Raw genomic sequence first — 17,331 nt, 5'->3', positions numbered from 1 at the left:
TTCGCTGACGGGTTGGGGCGCTTCACGGGCGGCCGCGTGAGCATCCACGTGCGCGCGGGCGCCCGGCCGGTGTTCATGCGCGCGCGCCCGCTGGCGTACGCGCTGCGCGAGCCGGTGGAGCGCGCGCTGGACCAGCTGGTGAGGGACGGCGTGCTCACCCCCGTGGACCGCTCCGACTGGGCCACGCCCATCGTGCCGGTCGTTAAAAAAGACGGTAGCATTAGGATCTGCGCTGATTTTAAAATAACATTAAATCGAGTATTAGAGGTCGATCGCTATCCGCTGCCTAGGGTGGAGGATCTGTTGGCGCGTTTGCATGGGGGAGACCGGTTTAGTAAAATCGATCTCTCACAAGCCTACGCACAATTAGAGCTCGATGAATCGAAGAAATATACCGTTATCAATACCCATAAGGGACTGTTTATGTACAACCGTTTGGTGTATGGGTTGTCGTCGAGTCCGGGAATTTTTCAAAAACGACTCGAACAACTATTTGCGGATTTACCTCACGTAGGGGTATTCTTGGATGATGTCATCATAACGGGCCCCGACACACAAACACACGTGGATAATTTATACAAGGTGTTTGGAAGGTTGCAGTCGTTCGGTCTTCGGGTTAAAAAAGAGAAATGTGAGTTTTTCGCGGAGTCGATAAATTATCTGGGTCACGTGATAAGCAAGGCAGGGGTCCACACTTGCCCAGATAAAATTAAAGCAATTACAAATACACCAGCACCTACGAATGTATCCGAGCTTAGAGCGTTTATTGGCATGATTATGTACTACGGCAAGTTTGTGCGTAATGTCAGTTCCATACTAACTCCTTTGTACAATTTACTGAAAACAGAAGTTAGATTTGTATGGAATGAAGAGTGTCAAACCGCGTTTGAAACAATAAAACGGGCCTTGAGCTCGAGTGAGGTGCTGGTGCATTATTCAGGCTCACTGCCCTTGGTTCTGACGGCTGACGCATCCAGTGTCGGAGTAGGTTGTGTCATATCCCATATTACGCCACAGGGGGAGCGCCCCGTGGCCTATGCTTCGCGGACGTTGACGGCGGCAGAGAGAGCGTACGCGCAAATAGATAAAGAGGCATTAGCGATAATATACGGAATCCGGAAATTTCATCAATATCTGTATGGGCGTCAATTTATATTGAGAACGGATCACAAGCCTTTGACGTATATTTTCGGAGATAAAGTAGGGGTGCCAGTCATGGCCGCCTCGCGACTGCAGCGTTGGGCGGTGTTGTTATCAGGCTATAATTACAAAATTGAGTACGTAGCGTCTAAAAAAAACTGTGCCGATGCACTTTCTAGACTCCCGCAGAAGAATGACGTAAGCGCGAGAAGTAATGAAATTACATACCTCAATTTCGTTGAGAATTTTTTACCCGTTACGCATAAGGACGTCCGAGCAGCTACAGCTAGAGATGTTCTTCTGAGCAGGGTTGTAGTGTACGTTCAATCAGGGTGGCCGGAATCGTGTCCCAGCGAAGAAGTCAAGCCATATCACACAAGACGTCACGAATTGTACATAGATAGGGGGTGTTTAATGTGGGGCTATCGATTAGTGATACCGTTAGTGTTGAGAGACTCGATTCGAAAACAACTTCACGTAAGTCACATGGGCATAGTGAAAACTAAAGCGTTGGCCCGAAGCTACGTATGGTGGCCAAACATCGACACCGATATCGAGGCACTGTGCCAGCGGTGCAGCACTTGTGCGGCGGAGGCGGCTGCGCCGGCGCGGGCGCCCCCTAATCCATGGCCACATTGTGTTCAACCGTGGGAACGCATTCATCTAGACTTTCTTGGTCCATTTAACAAAAAGACGTTTCTAGTGTTGATCGATTCGAGCACAAAATGGTTAGAAGTTTTTGAAATGGAGCGGACCAACGCAGCCGCGGTAATAAAGGTACTCAGAGCCACTTTTGCTCGTTTTGGGTTGCCAACAGAAGTCGTATCTGATCAAGGCCCTCCTTTTACCAGCAATGAAATGAAGGACTTTTTAGGGAAAAATGGGATAATGCAATCATTCTCACCAGCGTATCATCCTGCATCGAATGGTCTCGCAGAAAATGCGGTTAAATTATGTAAGAAGGCCATAAAAAAGGCCCATAGGGATCGCTTAGACATCGACGCGGCGCTGCAAACTTATCTGCTGGCTTACAGAAACAGTATCCATAGCACAACAGGCGAAAGCCCAGCAATGCTTTTGCAGCGACGCTCTCTGCGTTCGCGGTTGGACTTGCTGCGCAGCGAGCGCGCGCTGACGGAGCGCGTGAGTGAGGCGCAGCGCCGCCAAGTGCAGGCAGCGGGAGGTACGCGCCGCGCGGTCGCGCCCGGGGACGATATATGGGCGCGCGACTATACCGGAGCAGACAAGTGGGTCCGGGGCACGGTTTTAGGCGCGGAAGGCTCAAACAGATACTCCATCGATAACGGTAGCGGCAAACCCTTACTTAGACATATCGACCAGATAAGGCGCAGGTCCAGGTTATCGAGTGTTCCAACTCCTAAGGAGGGTAACGACAACGACGAGCGTTCACACGAGGGTGAGGACGGTGTGCTACCGGACGGGCAAGCGGACGGGGAGAGGGAAAGTGCTGAGCGATTAGAAAGGGAGGAAGTAGAAGTTGAACAGTCTGACATCGCTGGTGGTAATAAACCAAGAGGCACTCCCTCCCCACGCCCGCTACCGCAGCCTCAGCGGCGGTCGCCGGTGGTCCTCAGACCACTGCCAAATAGGATTAAGCGCAGGTTGCCGCTGGAAATAGATTAGCATAATTATAGGTAATCTTTAGTTTGTAAGTCAATAAAATGTCAATTGTACTTTCTATTGGTATTATTTAGCTTTTAGTTTTTAATTCTAATGTAGTTAATGTACCCGATAGTATGTAAACGGCAGTGATTAAGGCGGGAGGTGTGATGTACAAATATTGAAGGTAGATTTATTATGTTTATGATTTTAATATTAAGGTAGTTGTGGATCGATTTATGTTTTTGTCTTTGAGTAAACGATCAGCTGTTAAGACGTATTTCATTTCCCTCTAGTGTTATCGGGATCCCTATTGCCTAGATTCTTCAGATATCTCCACGGAGTTTTTTACAGACGGACTGACAGACGGACAGCCAAGTCCTATAGGGGTTCTGTTTTTGCAAACTGGGGTACAGAACCCTAAATAATCAATGTAGGTACTAAATAAAAATACTTCTTCGTTTCATTCTATTGAGACTATGCGAGAACTTTCATGCAAGCTTCACTACATTGCTGTATTTGTTTGATCAAGTGAATTCATTGCCCCTTAATAGCCTACGATGTAATGCCATGGAGCTGAAGGTTACAATTTATTGCGAATATTAGGTACCTCGACGTTTCGACCACGACCGTTGCTATGTGGTCGAAACGCCAAGGTAATTTTAGAAATTAACTGTAGTCGTGATTAAGTACCGAGATATATTAGTTGTAAATGAGAATCGCGAAAGTTAACAGTATAGGTAACTTAGTTCCAATTACTACTGATCATCGATATTCCAGAATGATCGATAAATTCCCATCCCTATCCTCCCAGGAGCCGAGACTATGTTAATACAACCGTCTGTATGTAAATAAGGAGGTTCACAAACAACGAACAGTTTCAAATTAAATACTCCAAGGTCTTGGCGAACACGGGAGCGGGAATATCACAATGAATATGTTTTTTTATGGTATAGGGGGAAAACGAGCAAACGGATCGCCTGATGGTAAGCGGTTACCGTCGCCCATGGACACCTGCAACACCAGAAGAGTCACAAGTGCGTTGCCGTCCTTTTAGGTAGGAGTATGCTGTATCTATCGGTATGTTGAGCTGTGGCCTAGTAATATGGCCTCTGATCCAGAGGACCATGGGTTCAAACCCGGGGTCACATCTCTGGGCTTTTCGATATTCATGTGCGAAATTACGTTCGAAAACCATGACTTTATGGTGAAGGAAAAGAACAATCTGCGAAGCAATTTAATGGTGTATGGTGCGTGGGAATTACGGCCCAAGCCCTCTAATAATGGTTAAACTGATCGAGTGTTGCCATATAGTTTTTTTGCGAACTTCTTTCCGCTGGCGTTCGTGTCGTCATAGTGTGTTGTATGTTTTTATGTTTTAGTTTTTAAATGGGTCCCGCTAAAAAACAGCGTTGCGGCTTGCCGTAACATTATGCTGAGTGGGGCCCACTTTTTACTATTCGATGTTATTTTTATTCTTTCCATCTAATGTATTTTTATGTGTATCGAATATGTGTAAATAAATGTTTCTCTCTCTCTCTCTCTCTCTAATTCTAAGAGAAGGCCTGTGCCCAGCAGTGCGAGTTATATATGCTGAGAAAATCTAGATATTTCTTATGCATAATCACGGCCTATAAAGCGTGAAACGAGAACCGTGAAGCGTGAACTTCGCCTGTTGCACGGCGCGAATCGCCCCAAATGTGAGTCAATTTGACATACATTACCTACAATACACGACTGTCACATTAGTGTATCAATACGGTATATTACTGCAACTTTCTGCCGTCAGATTCTTGAAATGAAATTTGATAAATAAATCTAGTTAGTAATAAATAGTGACATGTCTACCCAGATACAATGACATGCAAACAATATCCTATTTTCTAAAATAGTTTTACTTAAGCCAAGAATTTTTTTTTTAATTTTATTAAATTAAATACTGTTTATTATTAATTCCTTGATTTAAACTTTAATTTCCGTGTAATCATGTGCTAATTTTCCATTTTAATGCCAATAGGCAACCCACCTCAACCTACCTCAACACCTACCTCATAGCTGAGCATGTACCTTCTTATTAATAAGTGTTTTTTTTTATGAGCAACAAATGTTTTACTTTCTTTCTATTTTAAATATTCTAATAAATAAAATGCTTTTGCTTTATTAACTTTGCAAACATTCATTCGCATTTTTTTAGTTAGGATGCGCGGTTGCGGTATTAACATAATACAATGACATGTAATAATGATATTACCAATAAAAGAGTATGAGTATGAGTATGAGTAACTCGCGTGAAATTTCCGTTTCTCTAACTATTAGTTCTCTGCAGACTTTGACGGGACCCTATCTGAGTCACACTTACCTAATTTTGGCGCACACACAAGCGTGTTGCCACAACAAGCACAAGCTGACACAACAAGCGTGCATAAACATCTGATACGACTCTATTTCTAGGGCCGGAAGGACGTGTCAGATATATTTGCACGCTCCGCTGTGGCAGATATTAATGCTGGTGACTGTACCTACACGAAAAAAAACCATATAGGCAAAGAGCTGCCACATATACTATGTATACGAGTATATCGACCTTATTGTTAGTGGCGTTAAGGTGTATAGATATTTTGGCGCCTTGGTAACGTGTATATATTACTGAGTTAAAAAAATAGTTGTGTGAAATATTTGTGATGTAAATCCTAAAATACTTCTCAGCAGATATTTTTCCTTAATTGTGGTAGATTTTTTGACATTCATAAATGCTTGTTATTGCCTTTCTAAAATGAATAAATATTTTGACTTTGACTTTGAGTTTTTTAATGGAAATGATAATAATGTTAGCATTTAGAGATATTTACTCACTAATGTAATTGGCCCTTTGAAGGTACTTTTTATAAGCGCTTCTGACGATAACACGGCCAACACGAAAAACATGGTAAATTTATGTTTCTACCTTAATCGTGAGACATTTATCATTTACTGAGCCAGGAAAAATATCTTCGGATCACGTATCTCACTACGTCTCTAGGTAATACTTAAGTTCCACTAAGACCATGCAGGAAGAAGGTTGCCAGGCACCGTGACAACTGGAGGAAAATTGTGGAGGAGGCCAAGACCCACAGAGGGTTGTAGCGCCAGCGGAAGAAGAAGAAGAAGAAGACCATGCAATAACTTGCATGTAAGTTGCTTTACATCGCGGACTATTAAGGCACAATGGATTCTGTTGATTAAACAAATACTTACTGCGATGTAGTGAAACTTGCTTGCGAGTTCTCGGATGGTCTAAAGCCGAGTTTAGACTTGCAAGAAAAATCGTGCAAGTTGCATTGCATTGCGGCGCTGGATTGACCACTACAAACTCGTTGGCTTTACGGCCTCGCAATGTAATGCAACTTGCACAATTTTTCTTACAAGTCTAAACTAGGCTTAAATGGGGTTTTCCTTAGTTAAATAATACTGTATCTAAGGCGTATTATAAAGTTAATGATTATATTGCCATGGACAGGGATATTTGGAAATAATTCCGATCCGCATTAGCGATCCCTTCAAATAGCGAACCTACTGTGTTAAAAATAAAGTTGTGTTAAATACTTGTGAGGTATAGATAGCATTTGATAATATTGTAAATGTGTTTAAAAAAATATACCGCGTTGAGTTTCTTGCCGAATTCATCTCAACAGAGGTTTTTCCGAACCGGTGGTAGATTTTTTTGACATTCATAAGAGCTTGTTATAGCCTAAATTGAATAAAGATATTTTGACTTTGACTTTGTAATAATAAATCATAGTTCAACCCATTATAGATCATAGCATTTTGTTTTTTAATAAAACCAAATCAAGTGCAAAACGGACTTGCAACTTGCATTGCAAATTTATCATTTCAAAGCATGTCTAAAAAAATAAGACATTTTGCGTATCTATATAGAGTCGCTTTAATTTATACTTACGCATCATTTTACGCTTAGCATCTCCAACATGTTTAAACAAATAAAAATTGGTAGCACGTCAAGCCAAGTTCAGAGAAAAAGAAACAGGTTACGCAACAACCTTGCGTAGTATTACACGAACCATTTGACGCAATTTTTGACCCCTTAATGTCTCTAAATAAAATTTGGTTCAGGTATATTATAACCCCTCAGTTCAACTACAATTCCAAATTTTATAAATATATCTCAAACAGATATTGGGAAAGTTTCTAAGACTTATGTCTAGGTTAAAATAGCCAATTCAGATCTCGAGCTTTAGTTTATCCTAAATTATTTGCTAAATCTTTTCTGGATTATCCACAGAACGTAGCACCCGTTGAGATCCCAATTCTTTGGTCAGTTCGACAATCATGCAAATACTCAATATTTAACTTGGCTCCAAATTTACACTTATGTTTATGATGTGATTTTAAATGTAGCCCTGGCTTCTTGGATAAACAGAGATATTAGCAATATACTTCTTCAAATATATACAGAGCCATTATAAGCGAGGTTTCTTTGCATATTTTTGTACCTTAGAATATAGAATACAAAAGCTGTGATATAATCTCCACGTATACAGGATCTCCCGCGACTACTCGTATGCCACATCGAGGAAAAGTATCTTAAATATTTCACGACCAGATAGCTCAGTGGTTAAAGATCCTGACTACGAAGCTGAGGTCTCGGGTTCGATCCCCGGTCGGGGCAGATATTTGTAAAAAAAATACGACTGTTTATTCTCGATTCTTAAGTGTTTAATATGTATTTAGTCTGTCTGTCTATGTAGACATAACAATAACTTTATTTCGACATCAAACTTAAAATAATACATAATTTACAGAAAAGAAAAACATTTGATGATGTCGAAAAGGAACTGACTCAGCATTATGCTGCAGTAAGTATATGCTGCCTACTACAGCGCTGATTTTCAGCCAACACCTTCATATCTTTGCACCTAATGTGCTGGACCGGAATCAGCACAAATAAGTTTGTGTCGGAAAAGTGTACAATAAATAGGTAATAATAAATTTATAGATTTACGAAGAATGAATAAGTAGCTTTCCCACCTGCGTGGTTTTTTTAAAGTATGTGTCTATCTAGAAGTATGTTTATCCGTTGCCTGGTATCTACAATACAATGTTTTGGGGTGTGTTTTTTTTTTTTTTAATTACCACAATATTGTATATTGTTAAAAAGAAACATAATAAAACATAATTAAACTATAGATAGAAAATTTGGCCTAAATCGCCGTCAATGGGTAAGGTGCCCAGAAGGCTGGCCGTATTTCCTCGTTGTATAGCGATACTTATACGCTGTGCGAAATAGTGGCCAGCCCTCTGGTCGCCCGAGGCCTCTATTAGGCGCGTCGACAAATCTTTATACAGCCGACGCGCACTTGGCCCCCAAGGCCCCAAGATTTCAACACCAAATGCCGCAAACATGTAGCTGGTTCCCAGGGTGGCATATTTGCGGCGTTTGAGGCTTTGGGGTTAGTTAAATTGGTAATGAAGTATCCCGTGGTATTTATTTATATTGCATACAAATTTCAATTCTCGTCTTGCCTCGTCTCGTCTCGCCTCGCCATTGGAAAATCACCATTACACACACTTAACATCAGGTGAGATAGAGGTCATTCACGGTCAGTTTTATGTAAAAAAAAAACATATTAGTAGGATTTTTTCCATCGAATGGAATTCTCACAGATGTTGTTTTAAAAATAGGCTCAGTGCTCCTTTTGTAATGTGACATGATATATTTTTAAAAAGATAACGCGCACTTGCTATTTTGAGAACAAAATCGACAGAATATATAACCATTGATGAATCTTAATACATATATTAGTATTCAAACAACTCGTTTCTGATTGTTTACGAGATACGAAGCTAAAATTAAATATGACATATACTTATTTAAAGTAACTTAATGTAATAAACTGGTTCAGTGATCAATCCATTAAACATATTAGCATGTGATGTGACAACTCCTTAGCTAAAAGTTCAAGGAAAAAATAGTTTTAATATTTATATTGGTAATTGATTGTGAATAATTATGTAGATTTTCTTGGCGTGTAAAAAACATGGCTCAATTGACTCCAATTGACCTATACCGAAACTATATATGTATGTAAGCATAGCTTGTACCATAGGTGCTAGACAACTTATAAACATATACTTAAATATAAATTAAACAAACACACAAGTAAAAAATACGAATGTTTGTTCTCGGGTCTTGGGTGTTTATTATGTATTTGAGTATGTATCTATATCTATATAATTATATTTATCCGTTGCTTAGTACCCATAACACAAGCTTTGCTAAGCTTACTTTGGGACTAGGTCAATTGGTGTGAATTGTCCCGTGATATTTATTTATTATATATTAAGTCTCGAGACCAAGCATTCGTATATTTTATGCAGATATAGCTGTTGCCCGCGACTCCGTCCGCGTAAAAGTATGAAAAATAGTGGACGTCCTAGGTACCTACCGAATGGGTTCATATCGGCTCGCATACTTTGTTTGTTCGTTTGTTTATACTCTTTATTGTACAAAAAGGAAAAAGAAAAAGGTTATAGAAAAAAACAAAGTGTTAAGTACAAAGTAAGTAAGTGTGCAGACTTATTGGAAGTCCGAATGTAATGTTTGTCAGAACGATCGTTTGTCATAACTCTTTTTTCTCTGAATCCAATAATTGTTGAGAATTGTTAAGTATAAACAAACCTAACCTAACCAATAGTTTTGTTTGTTTGTTTGTTTATTTATACTCTTTATTGTACAAAAAGGAAAAACAAAAAGGTTAAAGTTGGTGGTTGGTGGGTTGGTTGGTGGTTGGTGTTGGTTGGTTTTAGGTTAAAGGAAAGTTTTCTATAGGATGAACATTTAAAAATTTCAGAAAACTGTAAGGTTTTAGTGGGAAAAAAATTATGACAAACGATGATTCTGACAAAAATTACGGTATGACCAGCGAAGAGTATGCGAACTTTGGCGCTCCCCTACCGAATACACACAAAAAAAAAACAAAAAATTGGTCAAGCCATTGGTAGGTATATTAAAGATCGCCCCGACAGGGGATCGAACCCGGGATCTCAAGCTTCATAGTCACGTTCTCTAACCACTGAGCTATCCGGTAGTCCAAAATTATTATACTTTCGAATGTTCTTATTCTTAACTAGTGACCCGTTAGACGTCTAAAATCTGGTAACATGATGTACTATGGCCTGCAAAAGTCGATGGACAATTCCAAAACATAATCGTCTGACGCGAGAAACGGCGCCATCTATGTGTTTGAAGTGTACTAGCGGTATTTACTTATTTACTAACTTAGTTAGTTTATTGAGATCTCACTAGATGGCACTGGCGCTGACCTTAAAAAAATATTTTATATTCATGTTAGAAATTTGATATTTCGCTGCCGTAGTAACTAAATTATGTTTCTGCCTGGGTGGGACACCGTGGGGTGATACCGCGAATCGCGTAACGACATTTTCTGTCTCTTTCGTACTTGACGTCAGAGAAGGAGAATATTATTATTCGCATTACTATCGTTTCATGTCCTTCAAATATTCCAACGATAAATTCTTTGGTGTGTGTGAAGTTCCCAATCCGCACTGGGCCCGCGTGGGAACTACGGCCCAAGCCCTCTTATTCTGAGAGGAGGCCTGTGACCAGCAGTGGGACGTGTATCTATAGGCTGGGATGCTGATGATAATGAAATTCTTTATTTACGAAGACCCATGTTGCGAATTAGTGTCAACTTTAGTAATCTCCAAATCTAGCAGTAAATTTACAAAAACACAAACTCAACATTATCGCCTGGTGGGATTTGAACTTGTGACATACGAACGAAGAACGAAGTTCACAACCACTTGACCATATTACTGTTATCTAAAGCGATGAAAATCGGATCTATATCGGGTCGTCTTAAAATTAATCGGTAAGTCATGCATGTTTAACGAAACTTAAAGAGGGTAGACTGAATATCTTCAAACTACCAGGCTAAGTTTTTATTACAAAGATTTTGCTACTTGTTCAGCTGCTTGCAACATCGTTTGATCATCTCTTTCAAGTTGAATCTGCTTATTATCGTAATTATTCTTTAAAATGAGTTCTCATCGCAATATTGAAATGGTTAAAAGGTGTGAAAATATTAAGTAATTTATATGAAGAAGGAAAAAAAATTGTCGGAAACTTCTAGACAAATTGGAGTTAATGTGAGTTTTTATTTGATTACGTTCATCATACCAACTTCTTCATTAAAATTATATCTACGTTATATTATTTTATGTTTATTTATATTGTTACAGATAAAAACAGTTATATTATGGGTACGACGATATCAAGACGAAGGATCTTTGCTGCATCGTCAAAGATCGGGTAGACCACGACTCATAGATGCGCCGCAGCGCCAGCTATGATGTTGCCCACTGTTAGAGTTGTCTATCCAGAAGAACAAGTGCCGTGCATAACGTTCGTGCAAGATAACTGCCCAATACTGGTGTATTGTGCAAGACTGGTTTGATCAACACAAAAAGTCGTTCCTTGGCCTGCCAGATCACCGGATTTAAATCCCATTGAAAAATTATGAGGTGTTATAACCATGTCCAACGTTGGGATAACAAAAATAAGCGAACTCCGGAAACGTTAGAAGCCCACTGTGTAAAAATAAGGGACAGTATTCGCGGCTCTAATATGTGTGAAAATCTAGTTGCATCGATGCGATTCTTTTTGCAAGCAGTTATCGACAATCATGGTGGTTACACCAGTTATTAAAATAAAATTGATAGTTACGTGTAGACCGGGTTATATACTCAAACAATTATGTTATAATAAAATATATAAGGTGCGGATATTTTCAGGTTATGTAATTAATAACCTAAGAATTAATTATACACATAAATTATTTAAGTATTGTGTGGTAATATTTTTTTGCTTCATACAAAAATATCATTCCGTCCAAAAATAATCATCCTCGCATTAACATTAACTGTATTTTTTTATTTAATTTAATTGAAACCAATTAACGACGATGCAAATAATCGATCCTCAAAATATCCGCATCTGATTTTCTAGCACACTGTATTATATAAACCAAAATATTTATCTTTATTTGTGATCCTGTAGGTGTCACTTTGTTATGTAAAAGTAATTATTATTATGAACAAAACATTTAATTATACCTTGATAGTTTTGTTTACTTATGTGAGATAAGTATGAAAGTTCAATATATGACTGTAATCTTATTATAACTGTCAGTAACACATTACACACTACAGTGGATCTACGCCATTAATTATTGATAAGTAAATGTTTAAAACTGGAAAACTTCAATTATTATAATTTATAACGCGTACGAGTCTTATGATAACCCGGTCTCAGGTATAATTTACTTTCAAATACTATTTTTTTATTGTGGTTCAGCTTCAATCCTCTTTCCAGAATTGGAAATGAATACTTAAGCTAATACCTCAATAAAATGTTAAAATACAACTTTTGGTCAGGTGCTAATTAAATAACTGAACCTCACACGACACCCAGAAAATATTTTTTCATTTTATTTTAAGTTAGTTGTTTGCGTTTTTTTTCGAATACCTTCATTATTTCCTAAAATAATTGTATGTTTTACGTAATCAGTAATTCTACTTCATTTCTAACTTTACGGTCGTAATTTTTAATGTCAGATTTAGAAGAAAGCCAAACTGACGCAAAACGGCCAGTATTAAATTATCTAAGAGGTATGAAACATCCCTAAAACATTTAATTGGCGTATGCATTCGTAATATTTAGACTGGGCACAATAAAAAAACGATTTAAAAACTCAAACACTACTTGATTTAAAACATAGTGTAATCGATTCTACTCTGGATTAAGCAAACTTGTTTCTGGTTTTCAGTTATTTAATTAATATATAGTATAACATTAACAACTGCGTCAATATTTAATGAATAGAAATATTGTTTTAGGAATAAAAGTTTTATGTTTTAAACTTCAAAACGTGTATTATTTCTGTTGCAGCGTTATCCTTATTTCAGAGTATTTTTTTTAATTTCCATTTCAGTTATCTACAAAATTAAAATAGAAAGTTATAAATAAAAAATAAGAACAAAAAAACAATCCTGATATGTAGGATACGAACTCATGCATGATCATTTACGAGTTTATCTAAGCAGCCGATCAACTCAGCTATCGGCACATTGCTGTTACTGGGATAAAATATCGATCATATCATAATAACTGATTCACAGCGCCATCTAGTTCATTTCTTGTGAACACCTAACAAAATCGCCAACTCTCGTGTTCAAACGATTATAGAACGTAAGGTGTCCATCCACTTATGCAGGCCAGTGTACATACGGTTGTGCGTCAGTGTAGTGTGGTGGTGGTCTGGTGGTGATGGATGGGTTTGTGTGATTTGTGTGTGTTCTTACAGTGTGGAGGTGGACGAACTGCATGATCACGCGTATCTTGCGTAGACGTAGCTATAATAAGATTGCGGGTGAGCAAAGAAATTATTTTTTCACACCTCTCCTTCAGAAAAGTAACTTTTCCTCCCTGACGAGAGGGAGCAAAGTACAACTTTTCTGTTCAAGGCTTTTCTAAGTGTTTTATTGCAAATGCCATTTTTTGAAGTTGATAATGGAAAGCCACGCCATTTTCTATGCTGGTTGTTCTTTAATAATATATAGAATTTATTTTTTTCAAGTTTCTTAATGCTCGGTGTGAAAAGTTGTATGAGCGACTCGGGAGCAAAATTATTTTCATCTTGGGCGTTAACACTTGAATCCCTCATTATGCTCAGGATTCTACTTTATAATCCCTCGCTACGCTAAATAACTATAGTTCATTTATGCTATACTCTTAATATCTTTGTTCTATAATGATAAAAAAATACGACTAAGTTATTATATTCCCAGGTATGTCTCTAAATTGCACTCCAGGTTCTCAAGATACAGACTCAGCCTAGTGTGAGGAGGCCAGATATTTCATTGTTGTATAATTTATGTCTAAAGTTATAAGCGAATAAATGATTTTTATTATTATTATTGTTATATTATTTAAGAATAGTAGCGTACAAATTTATTATACACGATTTCATTAAAGGAGGACATATATATTTTTTAAGATTTTATTTAATGTATAATATTTGTTTGTATGTTTTATAAAATTTTGCTAGTCGTTTCTTAGTTGTTAATTAGTTTCTTAATTGTTATTACACTTTTATTAAACTTTTAATTTAGTTTATTCGAAGAAGCAATGTAAAGCAAAATTATTGATGTTTGTAGCGTGACAGGCGACGTCAGTTGTGTTCTAGGATGGCGTACATTGATAGCAGTATTTAATTTGTATGAAAAAAGGAAAATTCAGACTCCATTATTTTTAAAAGTCGCTGAACTAATGTTGTTCAGTTTGACGAGGACGATCTATGTTTTAATTTTTTGCTCGTATTACAGGCCACACCCGGTATATTATTATTATGTGGATAGTCATTTATTAAACTGTAGATTTTTTAAAACGTAATCATTAGTAGAAGATTTCATAGTATTAAAAGAAGCTGTATAAGTTTCTTTCGTCGCCGAAACTTTTTAAAAAGTTTAACACAGAGCACGTTGAACTCTACAAGTCCTCAGATGTCGGAATTTTTTGTGCCAATAAAAAAACAAAAATCCAATCCGACCAACCTGTCAATGATCGCCTCTCTCTCGTCCAAAACTCCATTCATCTTAGCACAAACAACACAAAAAACAAAACAAAAACACTTGTGTTTATGTTACACTTTAGTCTATGCTTGCGTATGGTTTGTGTCAAACTAAATTAAAAACAAAAGCGGTTCGGACTGTGGCAACTACGTAAAAAGAAAAAGAAAAATAAAACACGTGCGCGGAGCTCAGCGCGCCATGCGGCTATGCCGGCGGAGAGCCGTTGTCGCTGACAGAAGCGACAGATCCGTGTGTAAACGGGTTAAGTATGTAGAGTTATGCCGGCACTTATGCCTCACTGAGGCCGTTAATGCCACTAACATTACAAATGCGAAAGTTTGTAAGTCTGTCTGTTTGTTTCACGTCTAAACCGCTTAAATAATTTAGTAATTATAATTATATTATTTTTATAATTTATTTTAATTTTCTGTACTGCTTGCTATGTGTTGGTGTGCAATAAAGAGTTATTGTATTGTATTGTATTGTTGTATAATTTAGATGAATATCGGTATACAAATAGTTTGAGCCTCGGAGAAGGTAATAGGATAGGTTTTATCCCAGGAAATTGTTCAGTTCCCGCGGGATAGCCATAAACGAATTCCACGCAGACGGAGTCGCGAGCAACAGCTATTTTCTCCTAAATCCTACTTCCTAATATACTATTCAATATCATTGATGAGAAAGTTTATGGAGACGTTGCTACTCAATCATGGAATACAAGTTAGATGAAATTTCGGTATGTACGGAGTTCGTTTAGTCCCAGAAAGGGAAACCGAATAGTTTATCTTGAAAAATTGCATAGTTCCCGTAGAATAGCTACAGATGGACTTCGCACTGCCCCGCTGATGTAGGTAACACGAAAAGCATATTAAGAACATAAAAATACTGAGAAAAACACTGCATACAGAACATTTGCCATAAGTGGCCTTAACATTTTAGAGTGATTATTTCCAGGTATCTAAAATAAATTAAAATGGAAACATGCGTTCCCCGAAGTCTCGAAGTCTTTCATCATTAAATGCTATGCTCGAGACTATTAAGAGGAAATTAATTAAGTATATTTGTTTCCTGTTACTTGTTGGTCGCATATTTTGAAACTTATAAACTATTCATTTACTATTTTCATTACCTTTTATGAGTAACTTTTCACACAATATAAACAACAGAGCAGAGCTACTTATATCCAAACGTCTTTGATATAGACAGAACTTTGTAATTATCATTTATATCAAAATATTGTAAAAATACTGTGATATTTTATGTAATTATTCTATCGATTTGAAGTAAAACACCTATTAAAAAGGACTACTATTTATACACATAATTTAAAGGCAGCCCGAAAAGTTTTTCTGACGCTTCTGCCCACATCTAATTTTACTCTTTGTCCGAAAACCAGTTGCACGCGAGTAGGTTGCGCGCGCACTCACAACATTGCTTCACTAAGGCCCGCTGTCCGCTGTCGTCCGCGCCTGTGTATGGACGGCTTTAAACTCTATGGTCAATGATCATTTACCGTATTATAAATATAAATAAATATCACAGAGCACTTGACACATTCACCAAGTCCTTTTGGTGGCACTTAATTCTTCACTCAAATAAGACAAACGGGAATTCTACGCTCTCAAACAAATAATATATTAATTTATTGAATCAGGCGTTACTTTGCGGAGGTCCATATCAATGAACTAAAATAATTTCCTTGCTCACCCGCGACCTTACGATAGCTAAGCTTATGCAAAATATGCGTGTTCATGCAGTTCCTCCACCTCCACACTGTAAGAACACACACAAATCACACAAACCCATCTATCACCACCACCACACTACACTGACGCGTTTCGAACTCAAACAGAGCTCATCTTCAGAGTGACACAACCGTACACCATGCTACCAGTTGTTAGACTAACGAACCACAACCACCGTTTTAACTTGTCACTTTAACTCCCCAAGTACCCACATACGTTTTATGAAACAAAACAAAACTACCCACAAATTATTAATAAATTTTTTAACCGTCCTTCAAAACTGCCTTGACAGTAAATAAATAAAAAATCAAGGTAGTTTTGAAGGACGGTTAAAAAATTTATTAATAATTAGTGGGTAGTTTTGTTTTGTTTCATAAAACGTATGTGGGTACTTGGGGAGTTACAGTGACAAGTTAAAACGGTGGTTGTGGTTCGTTAGTCTAACAACTGGTAGCATGGTGTACGGTTGTGTTGTGTCACTCTGAAGATGAGCTCTGTTTGAGTTCGAAACGCGTCAGTGTAGTGTGGTGGTGGTGATAGATGGGTTTGTGTGATTTGTGTGTGTTCTTACAGTGTGGAGGTGGAGGAACTGCATGAACACGCATATTTTGCATAAGCTTAGCTATCGTAAGGTCGCGGGTGAGCAAGGAAATTATTTTAGTTCATTTAAATAATATATTCACACAACCCGACATGACAAACACGTACACCCCAACATGATAGAAAACAACTGAATTAAAAACCTCTTTCATTAAAGTAGATTAAAAAAAATCCGTTGCTACTCTACAGGTTTATCTATTTCAACTGTTTTATTATTATTTTTTACTTAATTCTCATGATAATGGCCGATTTAGGAAAGTTTAAATTAATAACTAGTGATCATATTTTTGGCGTGTTTATGTGGAGTTTTCTGAAACTCCCTGGTATTTTCTGTCGCAGTAAAATTACCTAAAGAAAGTTGTTAATAAAACTAGTAAAAATTACTACGAGCACATGAAAGAAACTTGATATAAAAGTCTAATGTTGGAAAAGTTGAAAAGTAAAGCCTTCCTTATTCCGGGGATCCCGGAAAAAGCGCTAACCGTTTTGATGACATTTTCTACGTGGAGGTTTCGAACAATAGTTCTATTTTGTAGTTAAATGCCATAAAAGGGACTTATCACGACACAAAAGTATT

At 37.8% G+C, this 17,331-nt stretch overlaps 1 protein-coding gene across 2 annotated transcripts in view; it reads right to left on the bottom strand.

The window, feature by feature from the left end:
* LOC141430897 (calcium/calmodulin-dependent protein kinase kinase 2) overlaps positions 1 to 17,331 on the bottom strand; it is a 210,838-nt gene that overhangs the window by 115,134 nt on the left and 78,373 nt on the right. Inside the window, exon 1 of one of the 2 annotated variants that reach the window (XM_074091764.1) lies at positions 14,392 to 14,609. The exons of the other annotated variant lie outside the window; for it this stretch is intronic. Within the exon in view, the coding sequence (XP_073947865.1) occupies positions 14,392 to 14,432 (41 nt within the window). The 5' untranslated portion in view covers positions 14,433 to 14,609. Of the gene's footprint in view, positions 1 to 14,391; positions 14,610 to 17,331 lie in introns of those variants that run through there. 2 annotated transcript variants of the gene reach the window in all.

This window comes from Choristoneura fumiferana, chromosome 9 (genome assembly GCF_025370935.1).
Source record: "Choristoneura fumiferana chromosome 9, NRCan_CFum_1, whole genome shotgun sequence".
NCBI classification, from domain to species: Eukaryota; Metazoa; Arthropoda; class Insecta; order Lepidoptera; family Tortricidae; genus Choristoneura; species Choristoneura fumiferana.
Note: the sequence above shows the minus strand (reverse complement) of the source record. Positions and strands in the feature narration are given on the sequence as shown.